Genomic DNA, 22,257 nt, shown 5'->3' on the forward strand with positions numbered 1-22,257 from the left:
CATATATTTCATATGCAGCGAGCTCAAGGATGTAAAGTTAGATGGTGGTGTCAATATTCACGTCGAGGTTGTAAAGCTGCCTTTTATACTCTGGAGGATGAAATAGTAAAGTTCATTGGTGTTCATAATCATAGTGAAAATTAATTTTTTTAACAGAACAGAAGTAATTATACTTTTGTTGGTACTTAACTTTAAATTGGAATTTAAAATAGAATATAAAATATATAGTGCGAGTTGAAACACTGACATAAAAATGTTGAACTGATCGAGTAAATCCGTTTGAGTGCTGTGTGATATCCAATTATATATTTTTATTGCTATAATGATACTCATTATATAATATGAATGCATAATTGAGCATTTGGAATATGTGTTAACCTGGTTTTGTATTGAGCTTAATAAACGCAGCAACATATGTCATTGTAGTGTCATTCTGATTTCTGACAAGAGTCGTGCTATTAGCATTAATCATTTATTATTTTTCCCCCTTTCTTTACTGTAACAATGTTTTAAAACATCTTAAATGATAATTGCAACAAACTTTTATTAGTTTTATAAGTTAAAAATACATATTGTGTAGCACATAAGTTTAATTTCGATAGATTGTTTAGGTTGTTTTCAATAAAAACATTGTATAAATTGTTGTGTTTTGAAGTTTAAACGTTGATTTTTTGAGACGTTATTAATATTTCCATTACGTTTGATTGTGTTCTGAAGTTTTTAAATTTGCAGGCGATGAATTGGTTCAGTGTGTTCCGACAAAGAAAGGTCATCATATTTTGTACAAAGGATATACATATGTTTTCAAAAGTAGACTTCAATGTGGAGCTGAACAGTGGTGCTGCTCGTATCGTCAGAAGACGGGCTGTATATCTGTAATAAATATGCAAACTTATGGCGTGGAAGTGGTGAGAGATTTCCATAATCACAAGAAACCCATGTTTTCCGACTAGAATCTTGTTTGTTTAACTGATATTTTAAATTAAATAACTGTTACTGTTATAGCAATAAAGGATGCCTCATGACCTTACATTTCTTGAATATTACTATTTATTTTGTAAGATCAAATTGCAATAACCTGTAATTTAATTTTATTGAATAGTAATTAAACCAATTTAATGACACCGATGATGTAACAAAGATGTGAAACTTACAATGTTTTATTCAATTATTTATTAATTTATTGTATTTTTAATTTTATATTAAAATGTTATACAATTTTAAGTTTTTCATTTTAATATTTAAGACCAAAAATTATTAAATGGTTTTTTTAATATAAGGATGCATATTTAGGAAATTATGTATAATCAAATATACTAATAAAAATCATGAAATCTGTTCTTATTAAATAAAACAAAATTGATACAAAATAAATATAACTTTAAATGTAGAATTATAATATTTTCTGAACGATAATAAGATCATTATTTTTTATGACAGAGTTTTCACAGGAAAACTTGAAACTTTTGACAATAGAGCTGCACAAAGAGGGTTTTGAGGAAATTGAAATACTCGAAGACACACCAGACAATGATAATTCTAATTTACTGCAAGTTAAGGTTGAACCAAGCGACAGTTCTTTCGGTAATTGTTTTTGTTTTTACTATTTGTTATAAAACAATAGTTCAAATTAATAATTGTATTTTAATTCTTTTTTTATTAAATAATAAAACGAAATGGTGTCATTGATGTTATATTTAAATATAAATTTTATTTATGTTACACTTGTACATTTCAGAGAAAAAAAAGAGACTAACTTGGGTTTGGAACTACTACTATGAGATAAGTGATAGGGTTTACATTTGTAAAATCTGTAACTTAGAAATAACCCTGAATCAACACAACTGTCAAGTTCTGAACAAACATATAAAGGGACATCATTCTGCAATATATACATTTGAAGTAAGGAAGAAGAAAAGTATTTCTCAGTCAAAAAAAATTAAACCTGACAGTACGCTTGCTAACTCGCCGAGTACATCTACGATAGATTTAGTTGATCATGAATTGGACCGTGACAAAATCATCGAAGAGGAGAGAATGAATTTCAAAAATATTAATATTAGCAAGCGAATTGGTGCAGTCGGTACATTAAATACAAGCTTTGATAAACAACTATCATGTACCACAGATTTTACTAAATTAGGTAAGTTGTTGAAGGTATAGTCCGTACATTGCATGTTGCTATACTTTTGTTAATGAGAAGTGTGATGCGTTTCATCTATTCCATCACTTTGCTTTATCCTGGTTGATAGTCTATTTATCATAATTTTTAACAATGCTTTAGAAAATTTTCATTGCTTTGTTTTATTCACATGTGATATTTTAAGACCAGCTGATAGCTGGAAAAGTATCTACATAGTTTTCAACAATTAAGCACTAATAGTGTCCTTTGGGAATTATATTTGTGATTGACAAGTTATATTCAATTCATATCCAAGGCACAATTTCAAATATATTTTAGTAGTACAATGTAAAAATATTACCAATTATATGATTTTAAAACAAACTAACATATTTAATTTGTAGATGCTGCCTTCGCTATTTCAAAAAGAGGAAATATTGTGGTCAAATTAGGTCCTTACACATTTTACAGACAGAGGGCGTCTAAGAGGAGAGTGAGATGGTTTTGTAAGAACGCACAGAGGGGCTGTAGGGCTGTTCTCTTCACAATAGATGATAGAATAGTTAAAATACTTGGTAAACATAATCATTGTCCTTGTAAAAACAATGACAATGAAAATAGCGATTAAAATATTAATGTTTACAGCATCATACATGCAGGATTATTCTTAATTTATTAAATGTGACTTGTAATACGATACATCACATTGAATTCTTCCACCGATAGTGGGTAGGGTTTTAGGATCAATGGTGAAGTAATGGTTGCTCTATCAAAAGAGTCATAATATTTTAGATCTGATGTGATCGGTCTACGGTAAATGTCTCTTCTAAAGCAAAAGTCACTTATTGTCAAAAAAAAAGTTGATCTCCTTTGAAGGAACTTATGTAAAAAATATACTCATTTTAATATAATGATTGTATAATGTGAAAAAATGTTGTTTAAAATTGGAGCAAAAAAAATTTGTTTAACTATATGTCTAAGTTTTACGTACATTTTATTGTATTACATATATTTAATTGTGTAGTTCATAGTGGCCATAGGTTTTGAGTAAGGCATCAGTTATTATTTATAATTGCAAGTTTTTGAGTAAAAATATTGTATACTCTTGATTTAAAATGTTAGAAGTTTCAGGAACTTTTCTGATAAAATAACATTTTGTAAATGATTAAATACTTTTACAGTTTGAAACTATTACAAAACTGATATGTAAAACATCCGAAATTATTCATTGTGATAAAAATAACACTAAAACCTTTTTTTTTTTTGTTAAAGTACTAACAGTATAACAACTTTAAAATTACAGGATATTATTAGGTCAAAGTCAGGTAAGGTTTAAAAAAAATTATGAAGATCAAGAACTCTGTGGTACCAGATGTAAACTACAACCAAAATGATTATATTGACAGTAATTCTCTTAACTCTTTGGAATAAGGTAAATTAGAAATATAAACTATCAGATTCTTAATTCCACAGCTATCAAATTAACAGTGGAAGGCAGATTATATTAAAACCTAATATTTCATTGTATTGTTTTTATTGATTTTATTAAAAAAATATGAACAAAAATTTTGTTTTATTTTTATATAATTTTTTATCATTAATATCTATTTACTTAAACTAAATAAATAAATTGATCAGTTATTTAGTGTAAGTAAAATGTTATGTTTAGAAATAGGTTTTTTTATCAATAACTATATAACTTAACATTATATTTTATTAATTTCAGAACAGATACCGGAATGGCTGCTTATATACTTTGTAAAAAACACTGAAAAGGAATACAGATGTAATTTATGCGAAGCTCTCATTGCAACAGATGAAAAATCACTGGAACTATTGGAACATATAAAGAGTATTCATAAAGAAATACACGACCTCCACAAAGACAATCCCGAGTCAACTGTTGGTTTTCAAATTGAATTTCTACAATTTAGTATGTTAAAAGATGACAAAACTCAACCTGTGATACTGGAAGAGGTCTGTGAGGAGGCAACGGATGAAATTGTCAAAACTGAGAAGACGGATAAGGATCAATTAGGGATGCAGTATGTCCTTGTACCAAGAAAGAAGAAAATGAAACGGACCTATGGTAAGAATGACTTTAAATACATATCACAAGTTTAATTATTCAAACTTCATAATATTATAAACATAATTATTCATACTCAAACTCAAATTTCTTTATTAAATATAGAAGCATTACACTTGCCTATTGATGGTCAAATTAAACGCTACATACTATTTGTGTGCATGTCACACATAATATAAAAACACATTAAGGTATATTGATATCTTTAGTCAATAGACTCAAATCAAGTAAAGCAAAACTGACAACACAAATAAATATTTAAAATTAGAAAATAATTATAAAACGAAATTATTACACGTTTTTCCTTTTTACAGAATTTAGTCGAAAACGTAGCTGGGTGTGGAAATATTTCGAACGTTTAACCAGCATCATCTATCGTTGCAATCTCTGTAGCGTAGTGTTATCTATAAAGGGTTGCAACACCAATAACATGAATAGACACGTCAGAACAAGGCACCCCAGTGTTTATAAGTCTGAAGTGGAAAAGAAGAAGGACTTGACTGACATCGATCAGCTCGAAGTGAGCTGGAAGAAAGACGAGGAGAGTGATAAGGATCTCGATGAATCTCTTGTTGAGTCTAATGGTACGTATCCCATTGAATAGTTATACATATACATTTTGTGGTCATTAAATTCGATTTCTCTAAATTTGCAACATCCAAAATAAAGACAACACGACATTTATATATATATAGCCTCTTTGATTATTAAAACTTGAGAATGGCTATATAATAATATTGGTAAAAAAAAGCGTATTACTCGATACAAGATTTTGTAGAAAAGCGTGGAATCTGTTGACTTCCACGCAGGATATGTTAAAAGATATATATTCATAATACATTTTTTTTTCTTTTATAACTTTTAAAGTTCCGATAGCAACTTTGCCGAAATTACAAACAGCATTTTTTGATAATCTATAATGAATAAAGTAGATTCAAGATGTCGACCAATGTATCGCGTCAATTAAATGCCAAAACTGTCCTTTTTTTTCTCTTCTTGTGATTGGAATCGTTTTATAAATAATAATGTACCTATTTAACTTAAATTGCTCATATTTCTTTACAAAAATGACAAACACAAATTTACCTAGACTCCTCTGCTTGTAGTTATTGACGAGTCTTCTTGATATTAATAAAATAAATTAAGAAAGACAATTTAAAAAAGAAATTGGTTCGAATCAGTTTTCTCTAAATTATTTATAATGATAATATTATTTCTTCCACAGATATGATAAAGCAGCGTCGTAGCTGGATATGGTCATACTTCCGACGGGTCTCCAACACCCTGGCGCAGTGCAAGCTGTGCAGTCGGAACATCTGTCATGGCGGCAACGCTACCGGCAACATGAACCGACATCTCAAGATGATCCACAATAAGACTGCTGGTACGTAACCAATGTATATCAATTACTCTCAGTGCTGATTAATGGGACCTATTCACCCTTCGCTCGCACACTGTCTCAATCTATAGTCAAACTCGATATTGATAGCGACAACATAACAAATGTCAGCCATGTTTAATTAGGGCTCACAACTAATACTATTTTTCATACTAATGACAACACTAATGTCTGCATGTCAGTCATGTACATTTGGCGCCAAATTTATGAAACCTTTTCAAAATGAATTTTTAATTGTCAAATAATATATGTACCTTATGTAATGATCAATTATAATTGGAGTTGGTCGATGACAATTAACTTTATTTTTGTTTACATCTTTAATTTTTTTTTCTTATACAACCGTAGTATCACTCTGTAAAGTTATCTTTTGTTAAATTTTAATATTTTTTTAATAAGTTGCTATTGAGAATCCTCTTTATTTTTCTGCACATCGACGGTTGAAACTCTTCAAAATGCGACCATAACCGTTTTTTATCTGCAGCTGTCGCCCCATAGTCACTGGGTCAAAAATCGGCTTACGATATGAATATATAAGAATTTTAAAACATCAATAGACCATTGAAATAAAACTAGTTATAACGGATTTGAATCGCGTATATTAATTAATATATATAGTCTACCCGTGACCACGAACGCTGTAAAGTGCTCGAAACGTCGGGATGTTAAAAATAATTAATATACGCGATTCAAATCCGTTATAACTAGTTTTATTTCAATCAATAGACCAACTTGTTCAGTGATTACGAGTGCATTGTTTTCAGATGACAATAACTGGGTTTGGAAAGTATTCGAGAACGCCGAAGACGACTTCTTCTCGTGTAAGATATGTCAATACAAATGTATGAAATTCGACGACGTCGAAAAAAGTATTAAATGCATTTTACTTCATCTCAAAAACGAACACGGCGTGGTCTCCGGCGACCAGATCATCACGGGCACGGAGTATGAGGTGGAAAGTGCTGAATGATTATATCAATTTGAACTTTAATTTGAAGGCGGTAAGGTTTTATATATTTTGTTAAGGTTTAAACGCTATCTTACCCTTTTTATTTTGGTCAATCATTCTTCGGTTGGGTCGTGGTTCGAGCTGACTTGGAAACCGGCATCTTGTTTTTTTCTTCACTGTTATGCTGCGGACACACTACACTAATAAGATTAAAACAAAATGCGTCGAACAAAATAAAAAACAGTATGATCGCGATTATAACCGAACGAAATATGAAACGGCGAGGTTTTATCTCGGCACTTGAAACATTATTTAAGTTGTTTTATTTTAAATATATTTAAAGTATAGTTTTATATAATTATAACATAAGATCAAATGTAAACATCTTTATTCTGTGTGCAATAAAGAAGTGATTTTTAGTGTTCATATCTAATAAATTCGGTGCACATAGCTATTGTAATATAATGGGTTAATGGAGGAGAATTTTTTGAAAATAAAAACTATTTTAAGTTTGACTAGTTTTATTTTTACAAACATCAAATTACACAGATAATATACGAATAATATAATTTGGCAATATCGTTGATCACTACCGTACACAGGTAACTTACTTGTAACACAACCGCTGGGAGACGTATGCAGTGTCCGTGGAGGTAGACAGGTTATATACAATTTACCGCTAACATTACGTTAATAATATCAATACAATACTTAACACAGGCGATTCGCGTTCGGAAATGTTTGTTCCCTCACCATCGACCTTACTATAAAACTATTTAATGTTATTCAAATATTTAATCTGTGCTTATGACATGTAAATATTTATTGACATATTTTTTTTTTTTTTGTAATTTGTTTCGTTCGTGTACAAGGTATAGTTTTATGAGTATGGCGACGATATGTAAACTCTTTGTTGTGACATTATGGTAACATTTTTTTTTAAATATTTTATATAAGTTTCTTACATCAGGTAATCGAGTCGGATTATCAAACGTGTTCAGACTTTGTAAGTATGTGACTTGTTATTTCAGCACTGTTATATTGGGATTGGGGGCGTTGTTTTGTGCGACAAAATAATTTGTGTTATGGTCATGGTACAAAACAATTATACTCAAATAAAGTATCTATATGTCCTAATTTCTTTCATTTGTCATTTTTTCGCAAACATACCCAATACCTTTAACTTACTGTCGTGTTTTTATAAAATGTATTTCATATACATATTTATTATTTATAAATTTCCAAAACTGCGGGAAGTTTCACTATAATCTTATATATGTTAGAATGTATTACTAACTGTTGACATTTCCTCAGCCGAGATAATAACAATGGTGAACGGGAAGAAAGTGATGTTACTGGACGGTTTCACTTATTACAAAAAAAATAAATGCGGGAAGCTATTCAGGTGGGCGTGCACGATGTCAGCGACGTGCAAAGCGAATATCAAGGTCGACGAGGACCTCATCATACGGGACGGAAACCTTCAGCACTCGCACGAGAAAAAGAGTCTCATGAAGGTATCTTCGGGACGATACATACGATTGTAACCGGTAGGTAAATCTTAATAAGGTACATTTTTGCGTGAAAATTATATGGAATTATCTAAGACGTAATATATCGCGCTCTAGTTAATTTACAAAAGGTCGTAAATGATAACTGTTTACAGAAAATTTAAAATTGGAATTGCGATGCCTGCTTTGTATTTCTTAGTAATTTGTATTAACTTTAATATAATTTTCCTCTGAATCAATAGACGAGTCACATGACTCCATGTTAATCGTCTATTAATTCTTGTGTTACCGATTATCCAAATGGTCACGACAATTGTTTTTAAGTATAGTAAAGTAACAGCCTGTAAATTTCCCACTGCTGGGATAAGGCCTCCTCTTCCATTAAGGAGAGGGTTTGGAATATATTTCACCACGTTGTTCCAATGCGGGTTGGTGGAATGCACATGAGGCAGAATTTCGATGAAATTAGACACATGCAGGTTTCCTCACGATGTTTTCCTTCACCGCCGAGCACGAGAAAACACAAATTAAGCACATATATATAGTGGTGCTTGCCTGGGTTTAAACTCGCAATCATCGGTTAAGATGCACGCGTTCTAACCACTGGGCCATCTCAGTTTTTAAGTATGAATTTCTCTAAAGTAGATCCACGTCTAAATATGAAGTTAAAGTATCTGATCATTAGGGAAATACGCTATAAAAATATACTAATTCGCTGACTATTCCAGGCGTGTTTGTACTGATGGCGAATATGAAGCAGCGTTTCTACTACAAAGGTCAGTTGTACTACAACAAGAACAAAAGTCTCAGGTGGGATTGCACCTCGTACCCCAAGTGCAAAGCGTACGTCGTGCTCGACGAGAGTACGGTTATCCGGGAGAATTTGTGTCACCAACACGGGCGGAGGGTTCTTTTCAAGTCCGAAAACGGTACGTACAAAGTGAACAACGCGCGATCCACCGGATACTTTGGTGTATTCATATGAAACTACGTGTAAAACAGTTCATTTATACGAAATTTTGATTTCGTGGAATGTTTTCGAAAATCTTTTTTTAATCTGTTGTAACTTAAATGTCATTTTTTTAGCAAACGTATAGAATATAGTCACATGCTTACAATGTCTTTTTGGTATGTTTGAATGCAATTTTTGTCTGAGATATGTTTGATAAAATCTGTACTATATGTAATTATATTAACTACTTACGCTATATTTTTCATTTAATTACAAATCTATTCTACTTTAAAAATAAATATGATGAATTAACATATACATTTACCTAACACCTATTACATATACTTAATATTTTATACATAACTTGAAAATTAATAAAACCGCTTGTTGGAACAAGCACACCCTGTATTTGATCCTACTACTGTAACTGATAATTTGTCAAAATAAAAATAATAATATTACGGGCTGTCCGAAAAAAATTGTCCAAAAAATCCCATTATTGATAATAGACAATCCTTATATATCAAATTTACGGCAATAAATATAGTTTTTATAAGTGCATTACATATATATACGAGTTAATATAACTCCAAACTACATATGTGTTATTATCTTTTAAAAGTACAATATTTTCCGGACATATGTTATAATAAATAAATATAAAAATATTTTCATCAATAAATATTCTGTATATAAGCTGCTTTTATGTATCTGACAGATTACATATTCCTGTTTAAATACTATATTGGAGAGTTATATGAAATTCGTTTTTTCGTTTAGTTGATTTAGTATAAAAAATTGTAGCAAATAAAATCTTAATATTACAACCAAATATAGAAATATACATGCGTTAGAATTTGGCATTTTGTTATTTGGCAAAACATTTAGAAAATATACACATAACAATTTTAAAAACCACATTAATATCTATATAGTATAAGTTTCACAATATCAAACAACATTTTTAAGTGAGAATTAATGTATCATTTTTCAATATCAAACAGACATTCACAAATGATATATTATTGAAACAATTTACATATTGTACCTTCACAAAAAAATATTTAGTGTATCCAAGTTGAACTAATGATTTTTAAGAACCCTGCCATCGTTTTCATTATTGATATAATATTAATAAAATATTCATGCGTTAACTATGTATTATTCATAATGGTACACTTTAATGGCAGGAGGCGTAAATGTAGACAAACTTTAGATTTACATTTTTCATAGGATTTGATATTAGCTGTACTGATTCATATATGTTAATATCTCCTAAAACCCTATTCCATTTCATTACTTATATCCACTTTAAGAATATTTAAGAATAGGCTGTACCTTTCCCCCCTCTATTAATGTTTATTTAAGTAATTTTTGTGAAATGTTTATTTGTATAAACCTCGGCACCTAACTACGGTACCAAACTCGCGATTTTCCGCTGTTTTTAAATAATTTAAAGTTTGCAAATTTTTGATTTAACGTAAGAACTAAAACTCCTTCCCACCCCTTTGTAAGAAAACATAAGACATGGCCGAACCCCCTCCCCGCTAGATCGTCTTACGTAATAAATAAATGGGTCCTTATTTAAGATATACGCCAGTGTTGTCAGTTCAAGGTCAATTTGTTATTTCACTTACTCCTCATGCCATTGAAATCCACTGTAGACAGTACAATACAAATAGTATCAAACAATAGTCTTCATGAAAACTTTGTACTATTCTTTCTAAAACTTGTTAAACAATAAATATATTATTTATTTAAATCTAGACTTAATGATCGATAATTTTTATAACTACGATCATTATTTCTTAATGAATATATTAATTCTTATAATGATAATGATATATAAAACAATTAAAACCATGTCATGGTACGTTGTTAGAAGTTAGTTCTTGTTTTACAAGTCAGAGGTAAGCTCTGTTTGAGACGGGAATCTTAAATATAAATCTCATTTTAAAAGTATTTCATGTAAATAAAAAGGAATATTATCTCTAAATTAGGTATGTTAAATTTTTGGCTTAAAATTAATTTAAATGTACCCCATTTGTTTACTGTTAAAATTCAACGTAATTATATGTTGTAGGAAAATATATTTGTAGATGGAAAACTAATATCGATAGAGGTAATTCTTTAAAGGTAATTTGTCTAAAATTTAAATAATTCCCAGAACCGATAAAGATTTCATTTAGCTCGGTGGCTTCGGGCCGCAGTTGTGTGTGCTCTGTATGTAGACTATCCTGCCTCTGTATGTGTGGAGTGCGGCCTTACACCAGGGACCTCTGGAACACCTCCATCTGATTTTGCCGTTCCTGGCGCAGCCGTTGAACCTGAATCTGTAGCCGCCGACATTGATGCCCATCTTCCCTTGCTTGCTGAGGCAGTAAGAGGCGAAACAGTCGATACCAGTACCGATCAAACCCACTGAAAGGAAAAACTGCTTTAGGAAATGTTTCTTAATACATACACCTATGTACTAACACAGCTTATATATAGTGACGTAAAATTTAAGTGTATTTATAATCTATAATTCAATGATTAATATTTTCTTTGTCTATGAAAATATATCAATGAAATGCTGTAAAATAATTATTGATAGAATACTGTTGAACAATAAAATAATTTTGAAATATTTGTCATATCTTTAATTTCAACAAAATGATTACATTTATTAAATAAAGATGTTCTTTTTTAATGAAATTATCACTAAGTAATAAGTGTTCAATAAAAATATATTCATATATAATTTTCTTTATTTACAAATAATATTCCATTCCTTGTTTCAACAACAATAAAATATTTTAAAAATAATAAAAAAGGTTATTACAGATAATTAACTAGACGAATAGTTTAGTGCTTAGATCTGAAATAATCTTTCGAAACTATTATTAAAGCATTATATTAAATTAATTTTAAAAATGGCACATTAACTAGACTATTGTAAACACAACTTTATAATTACGATATTGACTCTAGCTACATCTAATTTTGACTTTTGATATCTTTACAGTTCGCTTTGGTCTCTCCAATCGGGGTCATCTCGTCGTACACGTCGGTGATCACAAGTTTATCAAGCACGAATGCTATAAGAAGAAGATAAGGTGGACCTGCAACAAACGCATCCAGCTGGGCTGCAGGGCGAGCCTCACCACTCACAACAGCGTCATCGTGAGATCCTTCTTGGAACACAACCACTTTTAGCATCGGATCTACTCCCAAAGACTTACTAAACAAATTAACGTATTTAACGAATATTATCCCTATTTACAAGATTTCGAATATATTATTACAATCAAAGAACGCCGTTGCGTTAATTTTATACGACTTTTTCAGAATCTTAATTCTTTTATAAAATATTTTTACAATGTTAAATGATAACTTTTCTGGCATTTTATACGAAAACGTGCCAACTGACCATTCCTCCATTTCACACCGTGCCTAACAATCGAGGATATAAGTGCCTTCGTGTTAAAGTTTAAGATAAATCTTTAGATAAACTGTCGTTTCTGTATGTTATAGATTAATTGATATGTAATTTTATATTAAATATATTTACAATAAATATTATAAGTTATTTATGGTTTTATATTTTTTCCCTTTAGCATTAATCTTTACATTATTAAAAAAAAAATCTCAAACCAAATTTGATTTTTTGAGTTTCGAATGTGTTCGAAATTAGTGATATTACGTGTAGAAATACCATTAGGGCACGTGAGTCGTGTTGAATAAATCCTTGCAAAAAAGTGGTTACTAGGGAATATCTAGTTATAAATATATTTTCAACAGACTGTTTCTAACTACTCTTAAAATTAATCTTTACAAAATCTATTGCATTGTCTTATTGCGAAAATTGATAGGAACAAAATACGTTGTAAATGGACGATCATATGACTACCTAATTATATGTTTAACGTTTGATATTATTTATACAATCTATATTCTTATATGAACTTTAATCGGACTAGAATATAACTATATGATATCTTAATTCTGAAATAATCTTTTTAACAATAATAACTAAAATATTAAAAAATGGCAATTTTAGACGATAAAATAATTACTAAAGATTTCTTGTGTTACATACAATATCTTGCCTTTTTAATTAGATATATATTTTACTTTCATTCTATTGGGATTCTCTAAGTATCTAAGAAAATTCTTAAACGAAATTAATTCTGCCAAGTATTCATTTGAATCTACGAAATATGCTCTACACTAGTATTATACCGCTACTGCCTCCGTCGGTTGTGGTAGATGCACGTATGGTACAGACCCTCTTCGTTCTTAACTATTTTACCGTCCAAAGTTCTGACGATAGCTCTGCACTGCCTCGTGTTCCTATACTTGCAGTACCAGAGCTGCAGTCTCCTCTGTCGATACGCATTGTGAGGTCTGTATAGGAAACCGCAGTACATAAGCTTTGGATAACCGCCCCCGTATATTATTTCAACTTCTGTAAGGAAAATTTTAATTTAGACTTATGTGTGTTTATAATAATTGGTTGATAAGTCATGCAAAACGCTTGAGACTATATGTGTATCTGATTTTAACATTTATTTCTTAATAAAATTTGTTTTCATTATTTATTTTTTTGGCGTTATTTATTATTCTTTGTCTAGCTAAACTGTGTAACATTATACAATAGACTCCAAAAATTGTTGAACCGACATTTATCAATAGAAATAAACAATTACCCGTGGCCTTGAAAGTGTCTGTTGGAATCTGAGTACTAAGAGGGAGAGTGTCTATATAAATTTGTAGCATTATTTTGGTATCTATTTAAACAAGTCCCAAGGGGTTACTTAGTAAAAAACCCACACATTAAATGTTAACAAATCAGCAATCAAATTATATATGTGCCAATGTATTTATAAGCAGAGTTAACTTGCTGAACACTGTGGCCCCCACTAATGTGGAGGCACCAGGGCAGTTGCCCCGGTTGCTCTCCCCTAAATACGGCCCTGTTTATAAGCATTCTTTGCTGTAGTTCTGTCGTTTGCTGTTCCTGGTGAATTTGTTCAAGCGATTCACTTTTGTATAATCGTTAGTTTCATAACCAATGTTGGCTCCAACATTGTGGTGTTTTTTATTATATTGTAGCCTATACAAGCAAAGGGATTGATTTTGACAGCCTTATAAATATTATTAAAAAAATAAATATGGAAGATAAATTTAGTAAAATGAATCAGTTTATATTTTATTTTGTAAATTATTTAGTGGCAGTTTAAGTTTATCTAAAAATCAATTTCTACGTAGCTTTATGTACAGTGTTTGCTTTATGATAATTATATTGTTTTAATTCTAAAATTATACTAAACATTTATTTTCATTTATTATTAATAGTAATTTAAATTTAAGTTAATAATCTAATAAAGTTAAGCATTAATACAACGATATAATAAGGAGTAAAAAATTTAACGACAATATGTCAATTTAAAATAAAAAAAGTTTTTTTCTATCCGAATTCCAAAATGGAAGCTTTACGATTAGGCTAAACTTAATATACCACAATGTCTAACATAAAAAGGAACTAATCAAATTAAGTAATATTCATGGAAAATTATTTAAATATAATACAATACAATGGTATATAATATGTAAATAGTCATAACAATTAAAGTAAGCCTGTTTCTTTTAAAACTTAGAGATTTCGTTTATTAATAAAAATTGTAAATAACATAAAATATAAAATTTATATAAAAAAAAAAACATCGACTACAACCTTAAATCACTCAACGTTGTACAAGCATTTGATAATCTCATGATTGTATGTACAGATTGTGTAAACAAATTAATGATTATGGAAGTTTTTAAGTTTCTTGATTACATCTCCGGACGTGATGGCGATGGCTCGGCAACGGTTGAATGACTTGCAGCACCGCCATCGAGTCCGACCACCTCTACCGTCGTAGTGCCTCATGAAACGATGGTTTCCGATCATTAGGACCCTTCGACCTCTCATCGTCACGTATCGAGCACCGAAGCCGGCTGAAATCAGACCCATTTTAATATCATAATAAGGAAATAATTTGTTTTTATTATATCCTTTAAATTACAATATAAAACAGGATATTGAGATAAAACTCTTTACGCTAAAACTTTCCACTTTATGAAGCTGTGGCATTATTACGGTTATATAAAAAGTGTCTCCGGGCTAACAGTGTATCTAACAATATGTTTAGTAGCTCTTAAGTTGATATAGATTATTTGTAAAATTTTGTGTACTAGAGTACACAAATTTTTTGGAGCGACGCAGTCCAAGAAAGGACCAAGCTTAAATTACGGAAAAAAAAACTTTCCATTTTAAGTATTCAATAATACTTTGTTTTTGACTTAAAAAATGAGACGGAGATGGTTTATTTTATATTTATATCTGAGTTTCTTATTCAACCATAACTTTGAAATGCTTGAATGCAGATTAGGATTGTATGGGGAAGGGCTGTCGTTAGAATCTTTACATCGATACTCGACTGAAAAATAATGAAGTCAGTATTATTTGAAGTATACGTACAAATTATATATTATTATACAGACATTTTTATATTATATTTTGTACGAAAATTAAGAGATGAAGGAAGTTATATCAAGAGTGAAGATAATAAGTCAGTAAGTATACAAACTAAGGGTTGTAATAACTATACATTCTGTATAATTTAAAATGCTTGTTTTATTTTTCTTGCAACTTAGAAAACTTTATTTTATCTTCAAATTAGTCTTAGTCACAGTCACAGCAGGCTTTGGGGTCAATAATAGGAATGATATTTATTCTTATTTTTAATTAAAATAGTAATTCAAAGTAATTTAAAATTGAAATTAAAATTGTTTAGGGCTAACTTACACCATTTTATATTATCTACTAAAACTTATTACAGATAATTATATTCAAATTAAATCGAATACAATTCTAGATTAAAAATGTAGACAGTTTATATTTTAGTAACTCCGTTTATAGTATAGAAAAAAGGTTGATGGAGCGCAAGGAACAATAAAGTGAAGTAACAAAAGCGATGATAATTCCCGGTTGTGCAAAACGGAGCGTCTTTCACTAATTAATAATAAAAGCGACTTTCATCCATCTGCCTTTTGTTCTAAAAAACGGAGGTCACATGACCAAAAATTTGTTCAATCGGTAAGGTTATATATTGGTTGCGTAATTAGACGAACACATACTGTCAGGTGGATTTAAATAAAATCGTATAAGTATGTAACGGACACTATTTGTCATTTTTAAAAAAACTTATAGATAACCTAATACTATTGAATTTAGAAAATTATCGGTTGTATCTGAACTGGCGGTAGATAAAATATTGTTTAATTTCCGTTTTATCTTCGCTCGCTGAGAGAATTCGATTCTATATTCTATTTATATCAATTTGAAATTGAAATAATAGGAAAGGCTAATTATTAAATTTATTGCCATTTATTTACGGTACTAACTACATTTTGAGCCGAAAATATATATTTTTTATTAATTGAATAAATCAGCTACCGTAAAAATTGTAACATGAGATTTATGTTATTTTTAATCATTTGTCATTAAGAAAATTAATGTGTAATTGTCACTAGGAAAATTAAATGAGTGTGATATTTCTTCAAAGTAATACTGTCCATTCGATCCTGGACCTCTTAGGAAATAATTCTCTCAGGAGCCATTAACAAAAAATACATTCAGATCAAATTGTACCCAAGAATATCCAAACACCATTTTATCAACATTACTCTCTCTGTTGTCAATTTATAACAAGGCTTGTTACATAATATCAGTTCTATTAACAGATGTTTATTTTGAAAGATTATTTTATCATTAAAAATACTGCTGTGAATTATAGCTTTGATAGTTATCAAAATTATTATTTTGATAAATTCAATATTACCTCGCAGGAACTAAACTATAAAAAATAACGACTACTGCATCTCACTACCTTCGCTCGTCACCGTATTGGCTAATGAGTTATCTATAGGAACGTCTGTAACATTAATGTTTAATTCATCTTGTTCTAAATTTAAATTTAAATCTTGTTGCACTTTTTGTTTAAGTTGTTCCGCCTCGTTTTTTGAGCTGTTCCCGACGTCAGTCACGTTTATGAAACAGTTTTCACCGCTGCTGTCGTGGTTCGATTTGTCATCCGCCTTAGCGAGGTCGTCTAAAGATGCGGTGCGAGTGATGACCGGTACTGTGTTCGTTTCATGTGCTGACATTGTAAATGTATTTTCTATTTCACAAAAATTACTCTTAAGTGGATCTTCTTGCTCACTTAGTTCTCTCTCGTCTAGTGTTGTTTCTGCTGGAGTGTTTGGTGCGGCGAAGTTGAAAGGTTGAGAAAAGGGTATATTTGCTTGCTTCGATTTCTCGATTTCCATTTCTTCACCGTCTGATAGTATTTCGATAGGTGCCTCGTCCCTCACGACTTCGATGACGTCATCATCTGAGCCGTTGTCAATCACCGCGTCACTCGCTTCCGTTGTTATGACGTTCACGTGATTACTTTCTGAAACTAAATGTAAAAATGTTAAAATAAGAGTAAACGATTTTTTTCATTTAAATGCACAATTACTCCTTAAAACACTGCGAACTAATATATAGAAGAAAATAAATCATTACATCAATTTATATTAAATTTCAATTACCAGAAATGTATAATACGTTTGAGCAAAGTTTATGGAAGAGGAAATAAATATAAGAAAAAAACAAAAAAAAATCTTTAATGTTGCAGATTTTAATCAATAACATTTAATCCTTCAAAATTGGAAAAAAATATTAATTTTTCTAAGCTGAACTGTATTGAGAAGTTTCATTTTACTTCGTATTCTGGTCATAATCAAATGATGTACATTCATATAAGTATCAAAAATTGTGAATATTATGTAGCTACAATTACGTATAAAAATTAAGTTCGACATTTATACATTTTAATTGTTATAAATTTCTCAAAAATTTGTATTAAAACCGAAGTAGTTATCGGACAGAATAAACGTACTTAACATCTGACCCTCTTGGACACATTTCTTTATGTACTGTATAAAATTTATAATAATTAACAACACTATACAGAATCGCTTGTATTCTCATTCATACAGAATTTTGCCTCCAGCGTTTCCTTACTAAATCTTTCTCTTTTGGAGTCATATCTTCTATTTTTTTCAATTTACCAAGAGCCTTCCTTATACAGTACCTTAGGCGGTCCTTTCCTTCGATTTCTTCCCATTTCTGAGGATCTCGCTTAATGCGATTCATGTATTTTCTTCTAGCTGATTGTTTTACAAACTTTTTGACAGCTATTTTACATTTATTATTCGAGGAAATTCTAAAATTAATTATTTACGAAATTAAGTAGGTACCATATTTGAAATGGATACATACTTAAGTTATGTTTATCATATTCCGTCGTATAATACACGACGTGAAAACAATCGAGTAAAGAAGACGTGCTCACATGCATATTAATTTTTTATTTATATTTCATTAATTAAAAAAATATATTATTTCACAGAACTAAATATCTATAACATACATTATTCAAGTTAGTTAAGAAGTAAGACTAACAAAACGTAAAACTAACACTTGTTCAGAATCAGAATGTAACATATACAGAAGTTATAATATTAATAGAAGAAATAAGCAAAAGGTTAGATGTAATTATGTATAACTAAAATGTTTAAGTGAAAAAATTATTAACGCAATTTCTTATTTAAATGGATATCATAAATGGTCATTTTTTAATCGTCTTGCTTTAGTAGCGTCATTTTCGATTTTCGATTCTTAGATTTCTATTTACATTTTTTTAGTTCGAAAATCCATATGTTCTCCTTACCTCTACACTTCAAATTCACCTCATTCTTCAAACACAAATACCCTTGCCAGTAACAAAAATATTTAATGAAAAAATATAATAAAGGAGTTTTTTTTTATAAAATTTGAAAGGAGTCTTAACTTTATTAAAATTAACATTTTTACCTGAACTTATAGATAGGTACTCTTACTTATTATACAATAGAAAAATTTATTAAAATATTCAATTATTTGGTACAACTGATTACAGTTATTAAAATAAAATCAATATTTTCTCTAGGAGAGTTTTGGGAGATTAGGCACATTCATCATTTGCGATGGAAACTATCATAAAATACTTAATAATAAAGATTCTCTAGATTAACCAAATTATTTGATAAAATTGACTAATAAACTATAAAAATCAAGTATGTCGTTTTATGTGTGGCTATGCACACCCAATGGGTAAATATTTCCGTCGATTATCCTGACGGTGCATTTGCAGGAGTACATTAATCGTTTCGTACAGCGCCAGTAACTCCTGCCCACTCTTTCGTACTCTCGATGGTAGCGGTGTCCACTCAGAACCAGCACTTGACCGCCCTTCGAAGTTGTAAATATCTGAGCTGGTAAAAAAAAACATTTTTAAAGATACCAGTGATTTTATAATAAAAAAGAACAAAGTTTAAAAATTTAAATATTCGAAAAAAGAATTAAAATAACGTAAGGTAGATGCCGTTTTTTGTAGTTGTAGGTGTCTTGGGCTGTCAGAGACATATTATCCCAGAAAGATACACAGTTCAGAAATAACAAAAACTAAAATGAGAGAAGTTTATTTATGTTTCTTCATTACTGAAGTGTCACCTTAATGTAAGCTAAATGATTAATATATTAATAACATAAATTTACACGTTAATAAATAAAATATTAACAAAAAGCTATTGTATGCAACCAAACTTTCTCACAAAGATAACGCTTTCGTCCAATATTTTTGAATAAACGTCCTCAACAAACGCTACCCGTGAATTTTTGCCATTTTTGCCGGACAGGATCTAGTGTCTGTTACATGTAGTTGCCTTGGATATTCGTTAGCGAACTTACATAAGTGGATAAGTGATGTATTTCCATTTTTCAATATTCATTGAAAATAATTTGCTCATCGTTAAATTATATACGTTTTTCGTATTCCATACAAATTGTAAGTTCTTTATTCACTTTTCTTTTTAATGCTCCATCAGACTGTTGTTGTGTTTCTTCAAACATCCGTAAAGTTTGGACTTGCATTAATCATCGTTTTATTTGGTCTTCTGGAAAAATCTTTGGTGACTATTTCTTACAGTGCCAATATTGGTTTGACCATTGACCATCTGGCAGCTCTTTTGTCAGTCTGTCTGCTTATTCAAAAAAATATACCCAGAAGTCTAGATATTTCATGAAAATCTAGTATTCAATAACAATGTCATCAGTAAAAGTATAATTATTCTCAAAATTACACAATAACGTAATTCGTTAGGACAACACATATACGTGTAATATTTATTTACCAATTATACAAAAAAAATCTCATTCTCTTTTCTTTTGACACTGTGAAATAAAATAATTTTAAACACGACAACTTTAATTAACAAGTATTATATTATAGTTATTATACAAATATATACAAATTTTATTGACTATTTTTAATTGTAAATAATTTCATATATACAATTTTCATTTATATTCTATCTTACGAACAAGTAAAATTATGATATATTCATTTAGATTAGAATATTTAATAATATATATTTACAGACAACAATATCAGGATAAGAGATAAATTAAATTTAAATATAAATTTAATTTATTAAAGTGTTTCAAGGGTTAGGCGAAAGAATTAACTGTGCTTTAGCATTTTAACCAAATTGCTGATTAATTGTGATTGCTATTACATTAAAAATACTGTGGGGTAAACAATTTCATTTATATTTGAGTATTTATACGAGTATATCATATGTCTCCAATATCAAAATGCTGAAATTAAGAGGAGGACCAAAATATTTATTCAAAAATAATCTCTCTCTCAAGAGTCGAGATGGCCCAGTGGTTAGAACGCGTGCATCTTAACCGATGATTGCGGGTTAAAACCCAGGCAAGCACCACTGATTCATGAGCTTAATTTGTCTTTATAATTCATCTCGTGCTCAGCGGTGAAGGAAGCATCGTAAGGAAACCTGCATGTGACAAATTTCATCGAAATTCTGCCACATTTGTATTCCATCAACCCCCATTGGAACAGTGTGGTGGAATATGTTTCAAACTTTCTCCTCAAAGGGAGAGGAGGCTTTTAGCCCAGCAGTGGGAATTTACAGGCTGTTGTTGTTGTTGTTTGTAATCTCTCTGATACCGTAGTTGACCCCTTTGATAAATGTTTTAAATTGCCTAAAGATTGTTTATCATCACTGAAATCAACGATGGTCATGAAGAACACAACTTTGGCTATATTTCGTATACTATATATATAGTTACTATTAGCAAATAATTTAAAAAAATACTGAAACCAAACAAATCAGCTTCATTCAACTCTTGTTTGAGAACTGCGGTTTGATTAATAATACCTATTCTTATGTAACTCGTGACATGTTGACATCTGACTAACGGTGATACGCCATTTTATATAACGTCGATAATTATTACGTTCAATGTCACATTGACATTTGACATTTCACACTCGTGTTCTGCGGTGAGATTCGAGTTCCTTGTTACAGAATAACCCTACACTTCAGAATAGTTTTTAAAATCGAATCCTGACTCAAAGAGACGGCGATTTTCTGATAAGGATCAGTGTTTTAGTGTTATACTATTCATTTCTTGGAGCATGGTTATGCATACCCATTTCTTTATAAAAGTAAGAATCGATCGATACAACTTTAGCCTTACAAGGCGGAGAGTTATAATATCTCGTGCAGTACCACACTGTCTTATCTTTATTGACATTTTGCTTGTTATATGTAAATTTATTCTTATGAAGGATAACGCCTCCTCTTCTTGATCTTGAAAAATATACACCTGCAATATTGTAAGATTATTAATTCATTTGAATACAATTTAATTAATGCTTATTGATATCATTGAATATGATCTCCAAATGGTCTCGCAATCACAATAGCTTTAATTATAACTATTACTTAGAGAGGAATTCTTCAAAGTGTTAAGTACGTAAGACCTTTTTAGTATATTTTGTTTCATTCAAAACATGCGTTAAAGAGGGATTGGATCAAAATCTATCTTCTTAGTTATTCGATAGCATATGAAGAGTAAATCACAAATATTTACGAATACAATAAGGATGTACTGTTCTAGATGATTAACGCCTGTTTGTCTATCATCAATATCAAAGTTTAGTCTGAAAATTTGTCTGGAAAACGAAATCAAAGGAATGCATTCGAGTACGCGTTGCACGCGCGTTACGCGCAGTTGATTTGAATAACTT

General features: G+C 30.1%; 2 protein-coding genes across 4 annotated transcripts in view; one reads left to right on the forward strand and one right to left on the reverse strand.

The window, feature by feature from the left end:
• Positions 1–7,074, forward strand: part of LOC124535174 (modifier of mdg4-like) — a 319,147-nt gene extending 312,073 nt beyond the window's left edge. The window contains exons 5-8 of one of the 3 annotated variants that reach the window (XM_047111273.1): positions 3,849–4,211; positions 4,526–4,795; positions 5,437–5,595; positions 6,375–7,074. In XM_047111273.1, the coding sequence (XP_046967229.1) occupies positions 3,849–4,211; positions 4,526–4,795; positions 5,437–5,595; positions 6,375–6,580 (998 nt within the window). In that variant the 3' untranslated portion in view covers positions 6,581–7,074. Of the gene's footprint in view, positions 1–732; positions 909–1,440; positions 1,585–1,738; positions 2,144–2,526; positions 3,661–3,848; positions 4,212–4,525; positions 4,796–5,436; positions 5,596–6,374 lie in introns of those variants that run through there. The other 2 variants (XM_047111274.1, XM_047111275.1) reach the window with 2 other exon arrangements.
• An 8,515-nt stretch (positions 7,075–15,589) lies between these two features.
• On the reverse strand, positions 15,590–17,518 carry LOC124535423. The gene has a single exon (XM_047111635.1). It carries the CDS (start codon positions 17,378–17,380, stop codon positions 16,925–16,927), a length of 456 nt encoding a protein of 151 aa, XP_046967591.1. The 5' UTR covers positions 17,381–17,518; the 3' UTR covers positions 15,590–16,924.
• Between the last annotated feature and the right edge of the window lie 4,739 nt (positions 17,519–22,257).

The sequence above is a fragment of the Vanessa cardui genome, chromosome 14, assembly GCF_905220365.1.
Source record: "Vanessa cardui chromosome 14, ilVanCard2.1, whole genome shotgun sequence".
NCBI classification, from domain to species: domain Eukaryota; kingdom Metazoa; phylum Arthropoda; class Insecta; order Lepidoptera; family Nymphalidae; genus Vanessa; species Vanessa cardui.